This window comes from Prionailurus bengalensis, chromosome B1 (assembly GCF_016509475.1).
Source record: "Prionailurus bengalensis isolate Pbe53 chromosome B1, Fcat_Pben_1.1_paternal_pri, whole genome shotgun sequence".
In the NCBI taxonomy this organism is placed as follows: domain Eukaryota; kingdom Metazoa; phylum Chordata; class Mammalia; order Carnivora; family Felidae; genus Prionailurus; species Prionailurus bengalensis.
The window spans coordinates 16,460,238-16,478,689 of NC_057344.1; the positions used below are offsets into that span (position 1 = coordinate 16,460,238).

General features: G+C 38.8%; 1 protein-coding gene across 50 annotated transcripts in view; it reads right to left on the bottom strand.

Moving 5' to 3' along the window:
- The window catches only part of SORBS2 (sorbin and SH3 domain containing 2), a 355,465-nt gene that overhangs the window by 33,674 nt on the left and 303,339 nt on the right, over positions 1-18,452 (bottom strand). For 25 of the 50 annotated variants that reach the window (XM_043559221.1, XM_043558993.1, XM_043558986.1 and 22 more), the window contains 6 exons: positions 16,633-16,791; positions 15,828-15,911; positions 14,047-14,103; positions 9,537-9,586; positions 7,040-7,224; positions 3,102-4,685 (listed from right to left, as the gene is read on the bottom strand). In XM_043559221.1, coding sequence (XP_043415156.1) covers positions 3,102-4,685; positions 7,040-7,224; positions 9,537-9,586; positions 14,047-14,103; positions 15,828-15,911; positions 16,633-16,791 — 2,119 coding nt within the window. The remainder of the gene's footprint in view (positions 1-3,101; positions 4,686-7,039; positions 7,225-9,536; positions 9,587-14,046; positions 14,104-15,827; positions 15,912-16,632; positions 16,792-18,452) is intronic. The other 25 variants (XM_043559040.1, XM_043559034.1, XM_043559127.1 and 22 more) reach the window with 7 other exon arrangements.

The window sequence follows — 18,452 nt, forward strand, 5'->3', positions numbered from 1 at the left end:
TAAAGTTGTGATGGAAGACACAAAACCAGAGCATCGCAAAAGGGAAAAATATCCGAGGTTGCAGAAGTGTTCTAATCCCAAATGTAACTGTTACATTGCTGATGTAATTATGCTGCAGCACCTGGTATAGACAATTCATACTCGCGGGGTGATGGCGGGGGGGGATTTCTCACCTCAGAGATTTAATACTTTCTATTCCTTTTGCCTCCAATTTGTAATTATTTTTCAGGGCAGGGGGAGCCTGGGTGGCTCAGTCGGGTGAGCGTCCAACTCTTGATCTCAGCTCAGGTCATGATCTCATGGTTTGTGAGTTTGAGACCCAAGTTGGGCTCTGTGCTGACAGCATGGAGACTGTTTGGGATTCTCTCTCTCTCTCTCTCTCTCTCTCTCTCTCTCTCTCTCTCTGCCTCTTCACCACTCATGAGTACACACACTCTCTCTCTTACTGAAAATCGATAAACTTATAATGACTTTTATAGGGCCTATAGAAGATGGAGAATTTGAACATAGCAACAATGAACAAAAACTAAGACATCTCATGGAACAATTTAAGAATGTAGTAATGAAAAAGAAAAATAAAGCATGATGATGGCAGAATTATGGTCGTGTCCATTCCCCATGCCCCATCCCTACACACTCTGTCCCCCTATCCCCCCACCCCGTTGGTACACAGTTGTTGAGTTTTAAGATGTCATCCTAAGGCTTAAAAGGCCTTTATCTTTTGCCTTCCCTTTTGTTCAACTGCCTTATCAGAAAGTATATATTTATTCCAAGAAGCAAAGGGATAAAAATTCTCTAAACAGGAAGTATCCTATTGATTGCTACGCTGCTTATGAAATACTGAATTGTTTTTGTTCATCTGAAAGCACAGTATAAATAATTACATTCCCAAATTATGATTATAAGTATCTCTTAATGGTTTCTTATACTTTCCACATTTGTATGTGGAAATGTAGCTAGAGTCTAAGAATATCTCAGTAGTCTCTGTTATAGAATTTTACCAGTATAACTGGGTCAAAATTAGTAAATTCGTTCTCTTATCCCTTTAACAGATTTAGTTATATTGATTAGCAAGAAGCATTAAAAATAAAATAAATCCAGCTACAAAGGAATTAAAAAAATGCTAATTCATAAAAAGAAAACATTACTTAAAGATCGTGACTACTTTGACTATAAGACAGAATTGTCTATTTAACAGCAGGTGGACACCTGTTACATGACATATAAGGACAAATGTCTAACTGTCGGTTGTGAATTCCAAAGTCTTTAGATTTAGTAAGGTAACATGGCCACAAATATCTCAGGTTAAACTTACTCAGTTATTTTCAAGCATGAGAGAGATTCTGTGCCATATATTTTCTGTTTCTAAAATGGAAATACTTTTATGAAAGCTTTCATACTGATCATTAAGTTGTAAATCACTTTTACTAATCCATGGCATATAAACTATTTTTCAATTGGGCTAAACAAAATTGGAAAGTGGGTATGTTATCAAAAGACAAATACCCTTCAAATGCCTTTCAAAGCCCTCTCAGATCAAGTTTCAGTAAGGTACTCTATCTGTACATAAAATTTAGAGGTGATTATTATCGTTGATACACTTACTTGAATAGCTGGAATTATCCAATATTGAAAAACTGGAAAAGGTAGCGGACTTATTATAAACTTAAATTATGACATCTCAATCAGTGAAAATTTCAAATTGTAGGCACTGTTTTAAAAAATTCTAATTTGTTGTTTTTGAAGCGTGTTGTATGGTATAAATGAAAGCAAAGATAAATACTAATAAAGCAAATTTGTGCAGTGGCTGCTAACAATTGAGTCACATGTATAGTACATTAATATGAAATTTGCGTTTTCTTTTTTTTTTTTAACCTATAGAGATTATATTCTATACTACAAACACTGAATTACTAGGAGTTTGCATCTCTTTTCTCTTACCTACTCCCTAGCTGACTTTGGTTAAATCTCTTGTCTCCCCTGGGTCTCACTGCTTATAATGATACCTATCACCTAGGTTGGTGCCAGTGCTAATTAGATAGTGTGTGTAGAGCACTTTGCAATGCCCAGTGCATAGCAGACTGTTGACAATCCAAATTCCAGCAGGGAATGTTCTTTCCAGCTTCTGAAAACTTACATAGTGAACAGATGTCTGTTAAGAATTAAAGAGAGAGAGAGAGAGAGAGAGAATTGTATACAACTTGTATAAAAAAATATCAGAACCCCTAACAAACCTCAAAAAAAGTCCTCTGCCTTTGAACTGTTATTTGTCCGCATATTGCCACTCCAAGGTGATAATCCATCTATGAAAATGGAGTTGAGGGTCACTTTTAACCTAAATGGTCTAATTCAAATGTCAATATAAGATTGTTTCAGTGGAAACAGAAAATAAGGTAATGGAAAGGAAAAGAAAATGAATACACTGAATGATGGAAATGAGACTTCTGTCTATACAGCTTAAAGATGTATTCACAAAAATTTTATCCCATGTGCCCTTTAAAGGTTGTTCAACAAATCCTATTCTCTTTTCATTGTCCATCAATTACTACATTGACTAGTTCAGTTTTTCTTCCTGGGTGTTTGGATGCAGTATCTCGATGTTGAATGTAAGGAAATTATTTATTGAGTGAGTGACTATAAAGTTAATATAATAACCAAGTAAAAGCTGTTTGTTAGATTATTGGTTTTGATTCATTTTACGACAAAACAAGAGTCATCAGTCTCTTAAGGATACTGATACTCAATCATGGTTTCCTTGATGGGATCCTTTTAAATTGATAAAATAAGTTTAACTGGTTGTTTCGACGTATGTTGTTTCAACCCTAACATTAAGCTACAAGATGGTTTTCCCTTTCGATTTTGAATGAATAAATTTTTGTGAATTGGTGATCACTTTAAGCCACACGTCAAGTCCGATTATCACATGGGCAAATGAGACTATTCAGGAAGACATGTTTGCACAACAAGCATTTGCTTCAAAAACACATAACGATGCCGAGTGGTCTCACAGCTTAGGAATGATGAGATGTAGGAATGGAAAATGAAAGAGCTGGATGGTGGGTGTCTGAACCACAGGGACAGAGAAAGAAAAGCTCATCCACCTTGGAGACTCCGTGCACTCTCATGGTCTTGGTGGTGGTAGTTGTTGGTGGTGGTGTCCACGTCTGGGAAAGAGGCACTGTGAGGCATTCTCCCACAATCGTTCTGGTACAATGGACAATGAATAGCACCATCTTGAGGCAGTGGGTGGAAAGGCTGGTGCACGGGGCTCCTTTTTAGAGCTTTAAGTGATGAGTTCCTCTCCGGAATATCTGGCAACAGTTCACTGATAAGACGGTGCAATATACTGTTGTCTGGCAAGCTTCCCCTTCTCTTTTCAGCTTTAATTTGGTCACAGATGTCTTTAAGGGCAGAGTCCAGAGCCTCAAACACAGACGCTTTACATTTTGCCTTTTCAGCCTGTTTTTTGGGAGTCGAGTTCTTTTTCCTCCGGAAAGGCACGGGACTGACTAGAAACGCAAGTTTAGAAAGGCCGGGGTCCGTTTCCTGTCTTCTGGGCTCCTCGGCATTTTCGTGTTTAGCTCTTTCATGTTTCAGCATTGTGGTAAATCGGGTGTAGGAGGCAGGGCATCTGCCTTTGCAGGAGCTGATGAGGTGCCGGTGGTGGTGGTGGTGATGGTGGTGGTGATGGTGGCTGGATCCATAAAAGCTCTCAGAGGATGTGAAAGAAAAGTGATCAAAGTCACTCTCGCTGCAAAAGGACGACCCTTCCACGTGGATGTAATCACTGTGGTCAGACACAACTCCTTCTTGGTCACTGTCGGAAAACTCCAAATGAGTTCTCGGTTGCTCGTCACTGGTGACTTCGATGTGAATCGGCACCAGGGTTTTGGGCTCGTAGCTGCGTTGTACGTGAGAAGGGTGTCTACTCTGACTTTCTTCCTCCAGCAGAGACTCGATGGAAAACCGCCTTTTGGGACATAAACCGTTTTGTTGGGGTTCTAGGGTTATAGGAGAGAACATATCATCTCCTAAATTTGGCATGGATTTTGACTTTTGAATCAACTTCTCAAATTCAGAAATGCGAGTGGGGACCATGTCCCTGGGCACCTCCTCAGTGGAGGACTGACTCCAGCCATGGAGCAGGCCCTTGTGTTGCTGTTCGTTTTCATACTGCAGGATTCTCGACTTTACCGAGCAAATCACCTCTGAATTCATCAAATCCTTGCGATTAATGCGGTGCATTTTCTTGTACATTTTTAGGAACCCTGGGGCGTCATGGGCTGACCTGTGTCGGAGCCTCGATCGGCCGTTACCACGGCCCTCCTGGATGTAGGGGGAAGCCCAGGCCCCAGGGCAGCTCTCCTTGGACTCCTCTTCACATAGCAGAGAGCCCATACTTTCTGACTTGGCTTTTGGGTCAGGGAAGCTGTCACAGTCACCATTTAGGAGATCATCACAACTACGGGATTTGATTTTGGGGGAGACTGTCTCTTCAGTGCTGCTCCAGACCTCTGCATTTTGCCGGGCCATTTGCCAGCCGTTCTTGAACGTGATGGCCCTCTGTGAGTCACGAGGGACATCCAAATGCTGTCTCTTGTAAGAGTTACAGTAATCTAACTCATTGGAGGGGTTGCCGTTGAGCCCTGAGTAACTGTAAAGGGATGGGCACATATCATCCCCACCTTTTAATCCAGGCCAGCGTGGTGGAAGAGAGACATGTGGAGAAGTTAAAAGGTTCACAAAGAGGAAGCATGTCAGTTAGCATCAGATAGCATAGCAGAGGGAAAGCAGTTAGCATGGTTTAGTCTAGACACGGATTGTTACACATGTAGCTTCAACTTTAGAGGAAGAAAATCCTAATTCTAAGGCAGGGTAGTACTTTTTCAATGAATGTAGCTTCGCAGATATTAGAGTTAACAAAACCACATATAAAAAGTAATTAGTGTAGTTTCGATACCTATTTGTATTGTGTTCATACATCTTTCTGCAAACGAGGTATGCCCAAACCACAAAAGTACCTCGGAAGCTAATAGCCTGACCCGGTGTAATTTAAAGGTTTACCAATTAAGGCCAAAAGTGGTAGAGGTTTAATCAACTGAATACGGTCAGCATTTGAGTCTCGTTTGATTTATAATGGTAGAGAGGTAAAGAGTAATTTGTAAATTTGCATTTAGTTACTACTTCCGTAACTGTATTAAGTAACTTTCCGTGAGCATTAGGTAGAAAAAGCAACAAGACAAAGCATTTTCCAAACTTGTAAAATCAAGATGCTTTGAAATACCGCTGTTAATATTTCTCCAAGACACACAGTACAACCTCTTTAAACATACAAATTTACCTCATTCATTGCCTCATTCTATGAGGCAGATTCTCTTAAGAATAACTGGATATAGTATAAAATTCTCATCAGAGGTTAATGCATCTTAGTTTTTTTCCAAGGAGGTTGTTTTTTTTTAAAAAAATAATTTGCAATTTGATAATAGCTAAAACTGACCTCAGTTTAGAATATGTTTAGAAATATTCTTTTCTTTTGCTCTGCTGCATTAACTCATAAACGAGAGGCCAAATTAACATCCAATGGGACGTTTTCATCTTAGAAGGAAACCTGATGAAGGAAAATCTCTCTCTTGATAGTTCCTGTCTTACAACCTTATCCAAACTTTGCAAAAGTAGATAAGCACATCAAGCAGATATGTAATGTTTGGGAAAGGAAGTTGAGTCAACACTCCCTAGGGTAAAAACAAATATATAAATTAATCAGAATCCTTTTAATTTTTGGGTGCTATCCAAGCATAACGAATCGATGGTATTTCATGACCTATTTACTATCTTAAAATATTCGTTTGCATAAATGAGTGGAATCTGATAAATGTATGTCTGTTAATTGGATGAAAGGTATCGCAAAAGGGGCTCACTCATTCTGAACCTTCCAGGGAGTAGGCCCACTTTTACTAGGCCATGGAAGACGGCTAGTGACTCCCACCTATCTGGAGTCCAGGCATCCAAACCAGCCTGTCTTTTGCACACAAACCAGCTACCACTTAGCTTTGATTGCCACATGGCCACGCTTTTCGTGCTTACGTTTGATACGTGTGGCCGAATCTGTGCTATTTAGGGGAAACTTCTGTTAGAGTGCAAGTTCTTTACACATTTCAAATTCCTTTTGTGTTCTGTTTCAATGCCAGGAGATTGGGGAAGATTTCAGGGCCCCAAATTAGGTATGGCCTTAGGTACCTGTAGATGCTGGTTTAATCCTCAGTCTCCATCTTGGGAATATTCCTGTTACCACAGCAATAATGCACTAACCAGTCTTCCAGAGACCTGAAGGAGACTTGCCCTCTCTCAACACAGCTCACTGAACTTCCAGAGAGGAGAGAGGCCATATGGAGAAATGGCTTGGTGAATCTAAATTTTCCAAGTATGGCTTGAAACCAGTTGGTTCTTATTAGTGGACTGTTCTGAATCAAACACCATGTTACACGCGTAATATGGATATTCTACTATCTATGTGAATGTTGGCCAAAGTATAGAACAGATGACGAAAGAATAAACTTCCGTAAGTCAGACAAAATTTTATCTAGAATTAAATAATTAAAAAAATCAAAGTACGTTTTAGGCAACAATGTTCTTTGTTGCTACTTCTAATTCCTATTCTATAGATGTGATTAACTTTGCTAGTTGTAGTAACTTTAGACCATTTTTTTAAAATATGCAAATGTTTATAAATATAATCTTTTAATGGCCTGACAATAAATTAGGTACTCTGAATTTGTTCAAAAAAAACCCACAAATGATACATTTGGAGGAAAAAAGCATTGAATATGCTAGATGATAGAGTCCTTTAAGCCACTCACAAAGCTCACCAACCTGACCTAGTCTGTGTAAAAAGAAAGCTATTGTTATGAAACTGGATTGTATTCAAGACACTGTATTTAAACTCTATCTCTGCATGGTTAATCTTGCCCAGCTGTCACAGGTAGCCTAGGTTAAAACTAAGCTAGTAAATTGCTTACCCATCAATCTAATAATTGCTCACCTTTTGCTCTTGACGGGGAAGAAGGGGAGGAACTTATGAAGGACTGGGTCAGCGTGGCGCTTGACCCTGGGAGGTCCGCTCGGCCTGGGCTGGTCCTGCGTGCGCCGTGATCCAGGCCCCTCGGCTGCCCCACCGCAGGCTCGCTCTTCCTCCTTTTCCTGAAGTCACTGGCCATGCTCGTGGCACTAAAAGAAGAGATCAGCTTCAGTCAGGCTGCTGTTAGAGGAGGCTAGTGTGTCAACCAGAAAGACTGATGGAATGTGCTAGTGACAGTGGTACAACTCTTACCTCTGTTCCCCCGAACTGCAGTTTTCAGAATTCGTTCCTTGCTATTAAACGCTATTTCTTTATTCTCTCTTTAAAAATATTCATAGACTGTATTTTATTATTTTTTATTAATTTTTTTAATGTTTATTATTTATTTTTGAGAGGCAGAGTGCAAGCGGGGGAGGGGCAGAGAGAGACGGGGGGCAGGGGGAGACACAGAATCCGAGGCAGGCTCCAGGCTCTGAGCCATCTGCGCAGAGCCCCATGCGGGGCTCGAACCCACAGACCTCGAGATCATGACCTGAGCCAAGTTGGACGCTTAACCGACTGAGCCACCCAGGTGCCCCTGAGACTGTATTTTTTTTTAAAAGAGAAGTTTCCATTATATGGATGCACCAGTTCGTTTATCCATTCACCTACTGAAGGGCATCTTGGTTGCTTTCAAGTTTTAGTAGTATGAATGAAACTGCTATAAACATCCATGCGCAGTTTTTTTTGTGCAGACATAAGTTCATGATCACATTTTAAAGTACAAATCCTCCTATTGGTGTTGTACATTGTGACTGACAATTCAGTGGTAGGATTTGTGTCATGTATCTTTTCTCTGTAAAGAGGAGTTCCAACAACATGACTATATCCGGGGGAGCGTGCCGACATGAAAGAAAGGACTGGAAAAAAGGAAGTCACCTGATGAGACAAATTTCTCTTACCCCAAGGTTTCCTTACGGCTTTTCCTACCAATCTTAGCTTGAAAACACTTACGCTGAAATTTTAACATTTTCCCGGTGAAGTAATGAATGAATCACGATCTGACCAGCAATCAAACCGTCTAAGGGGACTTTCATCTGGTTGTATGAAATGGTGTAAACTTTCTATAATGGCAGGACATTTTTATCACGGTCTCGATCTGAATATAGGATCACTCAGGACAAACACTAGTGAACAAGGATACACATCACGCGGCACGCTGGCTGTCCGATCATTACACAAAATTACATCAGCAACAGCAGGAACGGCAACACCAGCTCCCACGAGGCAGCAATACACAATTGCTTTGCTGCCGTTACTGTCTGCACAGCCCACACGCAAACCTGCGAGGTGTGCACGTTACCACTATTGCGTAACCGAGTCGATGCGACACACACTTTGCAAGCATAGAGTTGGAGCTGGACCTCAGAATTTGTCTTTGTTCTTCCGAAGAGGATAGCCGTCTTTTCCTAGACCTGTTTTTGCCGTCACTGTCCTGTCACGTGAGGGTCTGTGCACAGTCTTAATAGCAATCTTAGGTCAGATGAGAACTCTGAAACTCAAATACTTTAGGAGCGTCTAGAGATGTAAAAGATATGAGAGGAATTTGAGGAGCCTTTTACTTAATGACATTGATGTCACTGAATGGCCCCCATGAACCCAATTTACAAAGGACCCAATTTACAAAGTTTTTGACTTACGCTGAGAGAAATCTGTAGAAGGGCAAATTTATATTTCTTGTTGGTGATACAAAATGGCTGAGAGTTTGTATTATTCACTCTTGCTAGTGAGCTGTGTCTGAATTTCGGTAATGCTTTCAAGTTAAGTGATATTTAAAGCCTATCAGCAGGACTTAACCTTGGTGGACTCGTGGGACAGTTAGGGGTAGTTCCAAGATATTCTGGCTCAGTTCTAGTTTGTCTCTGCTCCTTGCTAGCTATGTAAACTTGGTAAGTAATGAAGCCTAAGTTTAGTGCGTTCAGACCTAAGGTGGGGAGAATAGTACTTGACTCACCGTGGTGTCTTAAGGATTGAATATGTTTATGTACTTAGAATGTGTGGTATATAGTAAGCCATTCTTTATTGGTAGCAACAGTGTTTTTGATTTGTGCAGTCAGAGTATAATGAACAAATATGTATAGAACATAATTTAGAAAAATTCTAATAATTTACACATTTTTTTCAAATATGCCATCGTAAGTATCATCTAATAATATTGAAAATTAGATGTTTATAGTTCCCATTTAAAGAAAAGAAAACTGGATAGAGAGGAGATAGGGAAGGGAAGAATTTCTTGGTAGAGGAACCCAGAATTCTTTCACTTAGTTTTTATAAATTTTTGAATATGCTGATACACAGTGATGCAAAAACTCAATAAAACAACTTCATAAAGTATGGTGCTTAGAATAATAATGACGGATAACGTAATCTTCATTATTATTTCACTGAATATTCTGGTTGCATAATGTAGTGACATTCTTACCTAGTGGGTCTTTCTAGGCTTCTGTCTATTGAGGATTGATACAAGGAGGCCTGTTAAGATAGAAAAATCGTTCCATGAAAATTTTTACCAAGGTAAAATTTCATTTGTCCGTGGACATTAAATTAGGTATCCTAAAATGAATATTATAAAAATTGAGATAAAAATACCGTGTATTTTGATCATAAAATACCGTGTATTTTGATCATAAAAGAGAAATCATGTAACTCGATTTCTACTTTCTTCCTATCTACTTTCTCTTTTGATATAATGCGCTGTATTTCTCTTTGTAACTCAAATTATTCACAAACCAAACATTGCCTGGGGCAAAAAAAAAAGTTGTTAATCGCTCCTTCTTGTAGGAAATAGACTGTAAGTAGGAATCTTCTACATTAAGGGATGGTTTGTTGTTTAAAAAAAATATTCATAGGCATCATTCGACCCTTATACAACATAAACCTTCTTTATAAATTTTTTTGTCATGTTGCCAGGCGTTACCTTCAAAGTATAACATCTGAGCAGAACTGAGACATCTTTCTTCTGTCAACACAGACATGGCATTTTAATAATACCACCGAATTTGGTGTGAAATTAAACTAAACTATCTGGTACTTAAATCAGGTACAGACTGGCATCTTTCAAATTAGTTAAGTTCAGGGTTAGTTTAAACAAATGATTAATGAACCCAAATATAACCTTTTTATAAACAGAAGTGGGCTTTTAACATTTCCATGAGAAAACCAATTCTCCGTTGTCCATGGTTGTAGGAACAAAGAAAAATAGATAATGCAAAGTGACACATAATTCCAAATACCTGTTGTGCACACCATTTTCATACCCCTTCATTCTGAACAGGACAATGAAACAGATATTAGGCAAAATTATTAGATAGGAAGTTTTTACTCCCCATGGCCATCTCCTAGAATAATCACTGAAATACCTGAAAGGCAAGAGAGGATCTGTTTTGAGCTCTTGAACATTTGAAATGACACTGCAGAAAGTGGTTATGGTGCGACGTCTAGAATGTATAGGAAAATGTATACAAGTATATATGTGTAAGACTGTATATGTGTTCGGGCCACATTTGATCCATTATTTATCACAAACTTTGGTCTGATGAAGAGCTGAAATTCTAGTTTAAAAATGGCCTTCCGTATGAAAGTTTAAAAACGTCAACCAAAAAGGCAGGATTTGACAGATTTTATTTAAGTGCCTATCACACAGAAATATTTAACCAGAGTGTTAAAAACCTACTTAAGTGGAAACTAAACCACGCTGTAAAACCTATTTCTATAACTTTATTTTCTACTTGTAAATCGGCACCAATTAACCAATTAAAATATTAGTATGTAATTTTGAGATTCTTTATGTAGATCAGTCTGACAAGCCCTCTTATGCATAATTCTAAAGTTGGTTCTGTTAATTAATATTTTCGTTTAATTTCTTCCTACCGAATGCGAATGGAATCTTGCCCAGAAACAAACAAAAGCACCTTTCTGCAAGAGACTATCGCCCCTCCTTTGAGACAGAAAAGACATAGTCTAATGTTTTTAATTCCTAGAAAATATTTGGATTCCTAGGTTCTCGACAAATATAAAATTAGAAGAAAGAAATTTGGTCCACTGTCTGATAAATGTACATAATTACTTAACTTGGCAAAGTCTGAATCGTACACTGGAAAAGTGAAAAAAATAAACACTAAATAAGAGGGAAAACAAAGAAGGAAATGAATAAAATATTCTGATTTAGAAACATTAACTCCACAAGTCTGCAGAAGAGCAACATCAAATAGCCTCAGAGTATTGCCATCTGTGTAGAGCACAGCATTCACGGAAATGACAAACCACAGTTGATTATCAGAGAGTGTCAATTTCAGAACATCCCTAGAGTGACCAGAGATTTTGAATTGCCAGCTTGGGATGAGCCTAAACAAAACTGTAACATGAGAGAAAACACAGTGTAAGAAGTGAACGCTCTATACTGATAAATTTATTGTGTTTTAGACTTAGGCAAAGAAATGACAATGATTCCTCCTTGTGCTGGTTTCCATAATCCGAAAGAAACTCAAACCAGTTTTATTTATAGTCAAAGGAAGACATTCGATATTAAATTACAAGGAAACAGGAGGAGGTCTAGATAGATGACCAAGGGAAAAACTTGAATGATAATTATATAAATGACACTCATTCTGAAATGGAGATTGTGTCCAGAAAAGGGGTTAGCTATTTTACCTATTATGATCTACTATTTACATATTACCATTATTTTAACATACCTAAATTAAGTTCATTCTGATAAAGTATGGACATTGAATCACTCTTTCTGCTAAGTGATCATGTGATTTAACTTTGCTTAGAAGTCCTTAATGGTTCGTCATTAATGCCAGTTTCTCAGTTGTATTGATTAAAAAGTTTGTTATTCATGGCATATGCTAGGCACTTGATAAATGGTAGCCAGGGTGATACGTAATCAATTACAAATTTTACCAGAAATGTTTTACATAAAGATATTAAAGATAAAATCTAGTACCTTAGCAGAGTATTTGTTTACACTCTGAAAAACCATGATGTGAGAGTAATATGCTACAGAATCGTACAACACTCCTTCTCAATTCCAAAGAAATAATGGCAAATCAGTTAAATCATCAGCAAAGTGCTTTTTTTATGTGATTTTTTTTTTTTTGGCCACTACCATAGCATGTAGAATGTATAAAATTTCTACAATTTTTAGCCCAAGTTATTGTGTAATGTTAATTATAGAACTCATTTTATAAAAATAGTTGACAAGGAATAGTATTTAGTAAATAACTTGTTTCTGAAAGATTTGAACTCCAAATACATCTCTTGGATGTGCTAAGAAGTGTGGTATAGAGGAAACCTCATGGAAGTGGAGGTTAAGAGATCTATGTTTTATTTTTAACTTGCCACCCTCTTACCTTGTGATATTGGACATATATGTTTTTAATTTTGGGGCTCTACTTTTCTTGACTTAAAAATGAGTGAGTTGGAATGGTGATCTCTGAATTTTATTTCACCTCTCCAAGAACCAACCATCTTAAAATCATCCTAGAACTATCTGACCAAAATATCAGAAAAAATATCTGACCAAATTGAATTCCAAAGTCAATTCTTGGGCTCTTCATATGTTGAAATGATATCCTTTATTCAGATGTGAAGGTAACATAACATACAGAATAGAATTGCTTGTTGTATTTGATTGTCTTTAGGCTATAGGCCTGTCTACAAAACATAAGCCTCTAGAAATGACTACATTAAGTAACCTAGAATGCTCTTGATTACTCTATTTTCCTTTTTATTTAATATATAAATATTTTGATTAGTTCTCTGTTTTAATGTACACTGTGATGCATAATTTAGAATTGCAAAATTGAAGCTTCAGGAAGTTGGCTATTTTCTTCTGAGACTGTGCCTGCAATTCCAGTTGTCACCACTGTGTGTCAGTAGTACTTCCTGAAGCATAGGTATCTTAGTAGTTTTATTTTCTAGTTGCAATTTTTTTTTTTTACCAAGACTTTGTGATGAAAATAAGGTATTTATTAAGTGTTTTTGTATATATTTAGGACCACAGAAAATCTGTGTAAAACCAGTTTATGCACTTTGCTCCCATTCCAGCTACTTCTAAGAATTCCCACACAGAGGCTTTTATATAGCTGATGTTTAGCAAAACTGTCACTTTTGCTTATGTCAACCAGTAAGTCTTAAATATGCTTTCCAAAATAATTTCAATTTTCTTTGCAGAGAGCAGGATAAAATCCTTTGACTCTGGAATGTTTCTTCCTTTTTCATACTCTCTTTGACTAAATCAAATAAAATTTGACATTGCCTGGAATTTTTTTTTTTTTTTGCCTAGCAGATTGTCATGCTAGCAAATGCATTTCATCTCATATGCCAGTCATAATCTATTATAGTGGCAGCCTGGATTATAGCATTGAGAAGGATTAGTAATGCCTGTCAAGGGTGTTGAACTGGGAAATCGTGACATGTGTCCCAGTTGTTTGTCAGCCCCATTCTTGATTTTATCTGATGCTAAAATCCACAAATTGTATGTAGGAAAATGAAAGAATTAAAATAAATTTTAAGAATATGTGGGGCATCAACATGTAATTAAGAATCTAAACTGTCATTCTGCACCTCCAAGCACGATGATAAAATGACTCTGCCTAGTATTTTGTGCAATCTGATCAAAACAGGTGGTTGATATATGCGCTCAGAGTGCTACTTTTGATTTTTTAATGATCACACTCCAGGACTATGTGGAACAGTTCCACTGAAAGCTATGGCTGGCATGATTCTTCACCTACATTGCAGAAAGAGCCAACAACTTTGGTATAATTAATGTCTAAGCAATGATACTGTATACAACACAATGGTGCAAAGGTGGGTTCTCCAAAATAGCTTAGACCCTATGGTCAACTGTTAAAACGCGGCTGGTTCAGAATCACAGTAATGGCTCCTAAGAGAGAAATCTGAAAAAGAGAATAATTTGTTTTTACCTCATTGGAAACACCAGAAGAATGATCTTGAACATAGTCCAGAGGCTTTTTAGGAGGCTGGGTGTAGATGCACCACATAAGCAGAAGTGTAGAGATGGAATATGGAGGAGAATCAATGGCAGCAAGGAATGGACATGTGGAAAAGGTGACAACAGTTAGAAACTGAGTGCTGACAGCATCAGATACACATAAAGAGTGCATGAATGGAGCAAAATGGGGGTGGCCCAGGAGGAAGGGTGCAATGTTCGTAAAATATTCTCAAGCACTGGGCAAAATTACTAGTGATTTGATTAGTAAATTTGTAAGTTCATTTCATCAGATCAAAATGAGCACTCCTAGTCTCTAGCCACAGAGGAATGCGAGGTGTATTAAAGGAACATTAAAGGAGCAGGTGGATAGCTGGTGAGTTTCCATGTGTGGCTAAAAATGATTACAGAAAAATGCTGATAATTTATGCTCAGAACAGAAATCGGTATGGTCCCTACAAACCACGTAATCAGTAATAACAATATGCATAAAATAAAGCTAGAGAATTTTTATTCCTCTAAAATAAAATGCATTTATGTGAATACTTGGATACAAATTAGGAAAAAAATGAGAGAAAACACTTTTCCTGTTAAGTATAGAAATTCTAGGAAAAATCTTTTGGTATATATTTATTTACAGTCACTTTTGATCCAGTTCGATAAGATAAGGAATCTAACCAAGTGTCCCTTGCATTTTAATGGACTAAAGGGATGACTATAACAACCCCCCACCCCGCCCCGCCCCGGGAACCAATATATGGTCACTTTATGAGTATGCAAATCAGTATATGGCATGGTAAAAGAAAGATTATGCTCTTTGATCTTCCGTAAAATTCTGTGCAGTGGAATAACTGGTATCTTAGAGAGTTTAAAATCCAGTACCACCAGTAATATAAAAAATACACTGACAAATAACAAATGCACAGCTATTGGTAGATAGAATTCCCCAATAAAACTTAATGAAGGAAATCGTTATTTAAGGCTTAGGTTGACTATCCCAAGCAGACTATGCAGTTCTCACAAGGTCTGCCTTTGGCGGGCTTGGGGACAAGATGTTTCACTAGCAAAACTAGAAATCAAGGTCCACAGGGGTTATTTATTTTTCTCTTTCCCTATATTCCTGTGAGTAAATGAGTATTTTATAGTGGGAATATACTGATACTATATTATGGTGGGAATTGCCCAGAGTTTTTCTGTTTGTTTGGTAGACCCGGGTTTAACTTCTGACTCGACCACTTACTGTCTTGTGCAAATTACTTAACCTCTCTGGTCTCGGCTTTGTTCTTATTAGAGGGGCATCCAGAGGACTCACTGAGGTAGTGAGTTCAGAACCCAGCGCTCCCCAGGTGCTTGGTCGTTCCTCAGCAAATGGGAGCTTTAATCATAGTAATTACTGTTATAAATGCCACAGTACTTCCTGTGATTGAACGAGACCAAAAGGGACTGTAAACAAATATGAATCTTCAATAAATCTGCAACAGTTGTCTTAACTATTCCAGGACAAGACCTGTCTCAGCATTTTGAATTTCTTTGGATAGAAAGTAAGCCTAAGGCATGGTGTGGGGTAAAGAGAAGCTGCATAGGAGGTGTCTGGGCATGTTTAACCCTTCGGTACAGAAGTGAATGTGGGCTCAGCTGTACCGAATTTGCATATGCAGCACAGGTTCGGCACCTATCTCTTCCGATAATAGTATGTTTTATCAGTCAAACAACATTCCCCTAATTTTCTTACATTAATAGTCTGGCCTCACTTACCGGGCGTCCAAACTCCAGTTCTGAAAAGAATTTATACCAGGGCTCATTTTCTAAATCTATGTCATCTGGATTTATGCGATCATTCTGGAGCAGATGTGAAGGAAAAGGGAAGGAAAAGGCACACTGAGCTGAGTGAGGGAAACGCCGGGTGGTATGAAAAACACGCACGCGCATTCGCACGCAAACAGGCACCGACTCATCCAACGAATCTCAGCAGGACGAACAAAGGAAGTAAAGTAAAATGAGTAAAATCAGGATATGAAGATGAGCTTCGATGGCATCACCTAGGCCCCTAGTCACCTCTGTCCACCTCTGTCCTCTCTTTTGAGTTTTCTCCTTAGCTGGAGGCGTAAACCATGAAAAACGCTGTGAGCGAAATGTGAGCACGGGGAGCACACCTCAAAGAGGCTAACTTTAGCCTATTAAAGTTAAAATAGACTCAACTAAGCCACCGAGGAGCTCATCCGGGTGAGTCACGCCACCGCCCCTGCCCTCACTGATCCCAGCGTGTAAGCCTGCGACTTCTGCAGACAGTTTGCTTGGGTGCAGATACAGGGAGAGCCTGGCGGGGAGGGGAGGGCAAAGGTGGAGAGCGGGGTGAGGGGGAGGAGTGAGAGGTGCCGGGAGGCGGTTAGGGGTCGACTGGCATGAAGAACCTGGGGTCTAGTTGGGAAAGACAGGGGCAGCAAGGTGGAGGTGGTGGTGAGTAGCTGGGATCTGATTGTCCTCTTAACCTCTGGAGAGTGAGGGCCACCCCTGAGCTTCCCGAGGGGCATTAGATAAGGTAAAGAAGGAAGGAGCTCACCCAGATCGGGGAGAGAGCCGGGGTGCGCGGGCTTGGAATGGGGAGGCCAGTCCTGGGCGGAGGGGAGGGGCTACCAGTTACTCCTCCGTGTGGTGAGACAGAAAGAGGCTTCCGGCCAGGTTCCCTTGGAACAGGTGTCGGAGTTGTTGGGAGAGGGGGCTGCAAGAAAGAGGGGCGAAGGAAACACTGATTGATTAGATGGAGGTTCTTGATGCCATGAAGAGGATGTCAGTTAGCAGGAGGAAATGTTTCAGAACAGGCAAGATGACCCTTGGGAGCCCCAGAGAACTTAGGAATGGTCTGGAGCACTGACAAGATGTGAAGACAAGGAGCCTCCCAGAAAGTAAAGAATGATCATGCTTAATGAGCTACCCCAAGTATCCACTTCCATCTGTCTACCTTGAGCTGGAGAAATGGATTTGGATGGGGTTGGGTTTTCACAGTACTGTAGTTGGCTAAGGGTGGGGAGAGGCTGAACAATGGAGTCCCACTCTGATTTGGTTGACACGCTGGTTTAGAGAAAAAACCAATTTTTATAACCGACTTTCTCCCCTCTGGTGGTTTCTGAATATTGTATTCAAGATAGAAAAACTAGGAGTGCTAATATTAGCAGTTTGAGAAAACACATACAATTGCTTTAGTAATAGAAAAAAACAGACATGGAACATTTGCTTTCTCCAACGATATCCTTAATGCTTTTGCCTAATATATGCTGATCAGACTGATTCAGGCTGGCGATTACATACTAAATGAAAATGCTTAAAGTATTACAGATGGGTTATTGCTTCTTGGATAAATTTACATGACACTAATCAAACATGGTACAATTTGACAGTAATATTTTAAGTCAGAGACACACACACACACACACACGCACACACCAGCACCCTAAAAGCCATCCACCATGTCCAGAAGAGGACATATTCTTGGTAATATTGAGGGCTTTGAGATATTCCACATTCAAACAAAAGCGATTATTTTGACATTAGCTGGTCGAAGCCTTTTACTGACTTTTTGAATTCCCAATCATTTTGTTAATAATATACAGTCTGTGTGCAACGATCAGTTACAATCAAAGTAATTTTAGAGATGTGCTTTTTATTTCAATGTTTTATAATAGGAGATTATAATAGTAGCTATAGACAATGAGGGAGAAATTTGAGGCATCATAACAAACTAGTGAAAGGGCCTAGGTTATCCCAAATTTGCAATGGTCGTGATGATAAAGACTGTGTAGTAACTCTGGGGATTATTTATGGTGGAATGCTAAGTGACAAAAGCCAAATATGATCATGTGCTTGCACAGCGTTTGCACTGATATCACGAAGTCTGTGTCTGGATGAGCACAGGAAGAAAACACACACATCCACAAAGAAACCACAATGGTGTTCTGGTGTTGAGATTGTTCTTTTCCTTCTTTTAAAATACTATTTTGCTTTCCTGTTATAATGTGGAGAACATCCTGTAATTACTATGGGAAATGTTGCAGAAAACTTGATTCAATTTACACTTGATTCAATAGGATAAAAGGACTCACTGAGGTTTCGGTATTAGTAAAATACTGTTTTTCTCCAATTATCATTTAGATAATAGCTGCGGCTTATGACTATTTTATGGAATAGTTCTATTGGAGCAGATTTTTAGGGTAATGGATATTAGAATTTTCTAGTAGTTTTTGTTGTGTCTCTAGAGGCCTAGTACTTCTTCCAGAAGAAAATCAATCTTTGGTTCTTTCAACTCTCATTGTTTCTAGTATTATATACTTAGTAATATTACTAATTCTTATTCTATAATCTCTGCTTTCATGTACAGTATTTTGT